This window comes from Oncorhynchus nerka, unplaced genomic scaffold, assembly GCF_034236695.1.
Source record: "Oncorhynchus nerka isolate Pitt River unplaced genomic scaffold, Oner_Uvic_2.0 unplaced_scaffold_1335, whole genome shotgun sequence".
NCBI classification, from domain to species: domain Eukaryota; kingdom Metazoa; phylum Chordata; class Actinopteri; order Salmoniformes; family Salmonidae; genus Oncorhynchus; species Oncorhynchus nerka.
Window position 1 is genome coordinate 62406 of NW_027040013.1, and position 5095 is coordinate 67500.

Consider the following 5095-nt stretch of genomic DNA (forward strand, 5'->3'; position numbering starts at 1 on the left):
AGTTCAAGAAAGAGTTAAGAAAAGAATTACCAAGTAGACTAAAATAAAAAGTAACAATAAAATAAGAATAACGAGGCTCTATACGGGGTATTTGTACTGAGTCAGTGTTGCAGGGGTACAGGTTAGTTGAGCTCATTTCTACATGTAGGTAGGGGTGAAGTGACTATGCATAGACAATAAACAGCAAGTAGCAGCAGTGTACAAAATCAGTAGACCCGACCCGACCTCCAATCTCTACAACCTACTGTAACAATGGACCTCCCTCATCTAAAGTGACAGCACAGTATGAATCCTCGGGGCATTTCAGCATTTCAGAACACTGTCTCGAGTCCATCTGACCGAATGTGTTCTGAGTGGTTCTGCTGCTGGGCTGTGAGTGTCTGTGATGTCTGATGTTGCTCTGTCTGGTGTTTCTCCGTCCGTCCATCTCTCTCTGTTGGTCTATAAACTAGACATACAGAGAGGTCTGTTCAACTTGGGCTATGAGTGTATGGAATGACATGACATGACAAGGTTTTCTCTAGTGAATGAGACTTCACACTCTCCTTCTTACCCCCCTCTCTCTCTACCTCTGTCTGTCTGTCTGTCTGTCTGTCTGTCTGTCTGTCTGTCTGTCTGTCTGTCTGTCTGTCTGTCTGTCTGTCTGTCTGTCTGTCTGTCTGTCTGTCTGTCTGTCTGTCTGTCTCTCTCTCTCTCTCTCTCTCTCTCTCTCTCTCTCTCTCTCTCTCTCCCTGTTCCCTCTCTCTCTCTCTCTCTCTCTCTCTCTCTCTCTCTCCCTGTTCCTCTCTCTCTCTCTCTCTCTCTCTCTCTCTCGCTTTCTCTCTGTCCGTCACCCTCTCTCTCCCTCTCTCTCTCTCTCTCGCTTTCTCTCCATCCGTCCATCCCCCTCTCTCTCCCCCTCTCTCTCTCCCTCTCTCTCTCTTTCTTTCTCTCTCTTTCTCTAGGTTAGTAAGTTGGAGAGAGAGAAGAGCCATGAGGTGAGACATGAGCAACACAAGTCTACAGTGGTGGTGACTGAGCTGAAGGCCAAGCTCCACGAGGAGAAGACTAAGGAGCTCCAGGGGCTCAGGGAGACGCTGCTACGGACCCACGAGCTGGAGCTGATGAGGGTTATCAAGATCAAAGACGGAGAGATCCAGAGACTACAGGCGCTGGTTAATGCGCTGCGAGATGGATCCACAGACAAGGTACCATACAATACAACTTCATTGTCAAAATTAGAATCGGAAGTTCATATTGTTGCTGTCTTATGTTAATCCCAACCCCCTGGACACCACTGATACACACACACACAGGAGAGAATGGGAGCTCCCTGGACACCACTGATACACACACACACACACACACACACACACACACACACAGGAGAGAATGGGAGCCCCCTGGACACCACTGATACATACACACACAGGAGAGAATGGGAGCCCCCTGGACACCACTGATACACACACACACAGGAGAGAATGTGAGCCCCCTGGACACCACTGATACACACACACACACACACACACACACACACACACACACACACACACAGAAGAGAATGGGAGCCCCCTGGACACCACTGATACACACACACACACACACACACAGGAGAGAATGGAAGCCCCCTGGACACCACTGATACACACACACACACAGGAGAGAATGGGAGCCCCCTGGACACCACTGATACACACACACACAGGAGAGAATGGGAGCCCCCTGGACACCACTGATACACACACACACACACACACAGGAGAGAATGGGAGCCCCCTGGACACCACTGATACACACACACACACACACACACAGGAGAGAATGGGAGCCCCCTGGACACCACTGATACACACACACACAGGAGAGAATGGGAGCCCCCTGGACACCACTGATACATACACACACAGGAGAGAATGGGAGCCCCCTGGACACCACTGATACATACACACACAGGAGAGAATGGGAGCCCCCTGGACACCACTGATACACACACACACAGGACAGGCTAGATACAGCACAGGTTCAGCTGCAGTGCAGCATCCTGGGAGATGTTTAGGTGGTAGTGGATTTTAGTAATGTTCTGATACAAGCAGCCAGACAGTAGCCAGTCCAGTCCATCAGGGAACCTACGGCGGACATTCTGGTTCCTGGTCCACCACTCTAACCTCCGGGTAACCTACCCTCCCTGTCAGGTGAAGACGGCTATGTTTGCGGAGGCGCGTGAGGAGGCCAGGCGTGGTTTTGAGGGGGACAGGAGCAGACTACAGCAGGAGATCTATGAGCTGAAGGGCATGAAGAGACAGATGGAGGAAGCTCTGAACTTGGCCGTCCAGGCAGACAAGACCAAGGCTGCTGAGATACGGTCCGTCTATCATGTACACCAGGAGGAGATCACCCGCATCAAGAGGGAGTGTGAGAGGGAGATACGCAGACTGGTGAGAGGGATGTATACTCTTCATCACACAGACACACACACACAACACACACACACACACACACGCACACACACACACACACACACACGCACACACACACACACACACACACGCACACGCACACACACACCAGGCTATAGCCAGGTGAATGTAGCAGACAGGCTAGCATCGGCAGGCTATAGCCAGGTGAATGTAGCAGACAGGCTAGCATCGGCAGGCTATAGCCTGGTGAATGTAGCAGACAGGCTAGCATCGGCAGGCTATAGCCTGGTGAATGTAGCAGACAGGCTAGCATCAGCAGGCTATAGCCAGGTGAATGTACCAGACAGATTAGCATCAGCAGAATATAGCCAGGTGAATGTAGCAGACAGGCTAGCATCAGCAGGCTATAGCCAGGTGAATGTAGCAGACGGGTTAGCATCAGCAGGCTATAGCCAGGTGAATGTAGCAGACGGGCTAGCATCAGCAGGCTATAGCCAGGTGAATGGAGCAGACGGGCTAGCATCAGCAGGATATAGCCAGGTGAATGTAGCAGACAGGCTAGCATCAGCAGGCTATAGCCAGGTGAATGTAGCAGACAGGTTAGCATCAGCAGGCTATAGCCAGGTGAATGTAGCAGACGGGCTAGCATCAGCAGGATATAGCCAGGTGAATGGAGCAGACAGGCTAGCATCAGCAGGCTATAGCCAGGCGAATGTACCAGACGGGCTAGCATCAGCAGGCTATAGCCAGGCGAATGTACCAGACGGGCTAGCATCAGCAGGCTATAGCCAGGCGAATGTAGCAGACGGGCTAGCATCAGCAGAATATAGCCAGGTGAATGTAGCAGACGGGCTAGCATCAGCAGGCTATAGCCAGGTGAATGTAGGAGACGGGCTAGCATCAGCAGGCTATAGCCAGGTGAATGGAGCAGACAGGCTAGCATCAGCAGGCTATAGCCAGGTGAATGTAGCAGACAGGCTAGCATCAGCAGGCTATAGCCAGGTGAATGTAGCAGACAGGCTAGCATCAGCAGGCTATAGCCAGGTGAATGCCGTCGATATGTTTCTGTATGTGGGCTCTGCTGATTTGAATAGGGCAAGCTACAATATCTAGCTGCCAGTGAGAGTCATTGACAAAAGAGAAGAGGAGGAGGAGGGAGGAAGAGGGGGAGTAGGAAGAGGGGGAGTAGATGAGAGGAGAGGGAGCTCCAGGGAGAGATTCTACAGATGAAAGCATATGGAAATAAGCAGAATTTAACATCATAAACACAGAGATGCTGGATGGATTCCCCTAAATGCTTCTGATCATGAATGTGGGCTATCTAGACATCAATGTTATGACTCGCGCCTAAGACGGGTCCATTTTCCCTATATAGTGCACTACTTTTTTTTTTACCAGGGCCTGCATAGGGCTCTGGTCAAATATAGTGCACCATATAGAGAAAAGGGTGCCATTTTGGACAGAGACAGATATGGTTTATCCCCCTCATTACTTCTGGAAATGTATGTGGGCTACATACATATATATCTGTATCTAGACTACAATGATATGGCTTCATGCACAGAATGTAATCATTTGAAGCTGTGTATCTGCGTGGGAGAAAATGAGCTTTTAAACATCTGCAGAAAATGGTTAATTTGCAGGGTCCATTTCCAATGTGTTCAGATGTTCAGTGTTGTCCTCAGAGGGAAGCAGCACGTACTAATGAGTAATAAAGGCCCTGTCAGCAGCTAGTGGGACAGTGGTTTCAGAGGGAAGCAGCACGTACTAATGAGTAATAAAGGCCCTGTCAGCAGCTAGTGGGACAGTGGTTTCAGAGGGATGCAGCACGTACTAATGAATAATAAAGGCCCTGTCAGCAGCTAGTGGGACAGTGGTTTCAGAGGGAAGCAGCACGTACTAATGAGTAATAAAGGCCCTGTCAGCAGCTAGTGGGACAGTGGTTTCAGAGGGAAGCAGCACGTACTAATGAGTAATAAAGGCCCTGTCAGCAGCTAGTGGGACAGTGGTTTCAGAGGGAAGCAGCACGTACTAATGAGTAATAAAGGCCCTGTCAGCAGCTAGTGGGACAGTGGTTTCAGAGGGAAGCAGCACGTACTAATGAGTAATAAAGGCCCTGTCAGCAGCTAGTGGGACAGTGGTTTCAGAGGGAAGCAGCACGTACTAATGAGTAATAAAGGCCCTGTCAGCAGCTAGTGGGACTGTGGTTTCAGAGGGAAGCAGCACGTACTAATGAGTAATAAAGGCCCTGTCAGCAGCTAGTGGGACAGTGGTTTCAGAGGGAAGCAGCACGTACTAATGAGTAATAAAGGCCCTGTCAGCAGCTAGTGGGACAGTGGTTTCAGAGGAAGCAGCACGTACTAATGAGTAATAAAGGCCCTGTCAGCAGCTAGTGGGACAGTGGTTTCAGAGGGAAAGGGCCTGTCAGCAGCTAGTGGGACAGTGGTTTACTAATGAGTAATAAAGGCCCTGTCAGCAGCTAGTGGGACAGTGGTTTCAGAGGGAAGCAGCACGTACTAATGAGTAATAAAGGCCCTGTCAGCAGCTAGTGGGACAGTGGTTTCAGAGGGAAGCAGCACGTACTAATGAGTAATAAAGGCCCTGTCAGCAGCTAGTGGGACAGTGGTTTCAGAGGGAAGCAGCACGTACTAATGAGTAATAAAGGCCCTGTCAGCAGCTAGTGGGACAGTGGTTTC

At 50.2% G+C, this 5095-nt stretch overlaps 1 protein-coding gene across 1 annotated transcript in view; it reads left to right on the plus strand.

Moving 5' to 3' along the window:
* Positions 1-944: 944 nt before the first annotated feature.
* LOC135568917 (janus kinase and microtubule-interacting protein 3-like) overlaps positions 945-5095 on the plus strand; it is a gene marked incomplete at both ends in the record, with an annotated part of 68441 nt that continues 64290 nt past the window's right edge. The window contains 2 exons of the mRNA XM_065015704.1: positions 945-1187; positions 2175-2417. Coding sequence (XP_064871776.1) covers positions 945-1187; positions 2175-2417 — 486 coding nt within the window. The remainder of the gene's footprint in view (positions 1188-2174; positions 2418-5095) is intronic.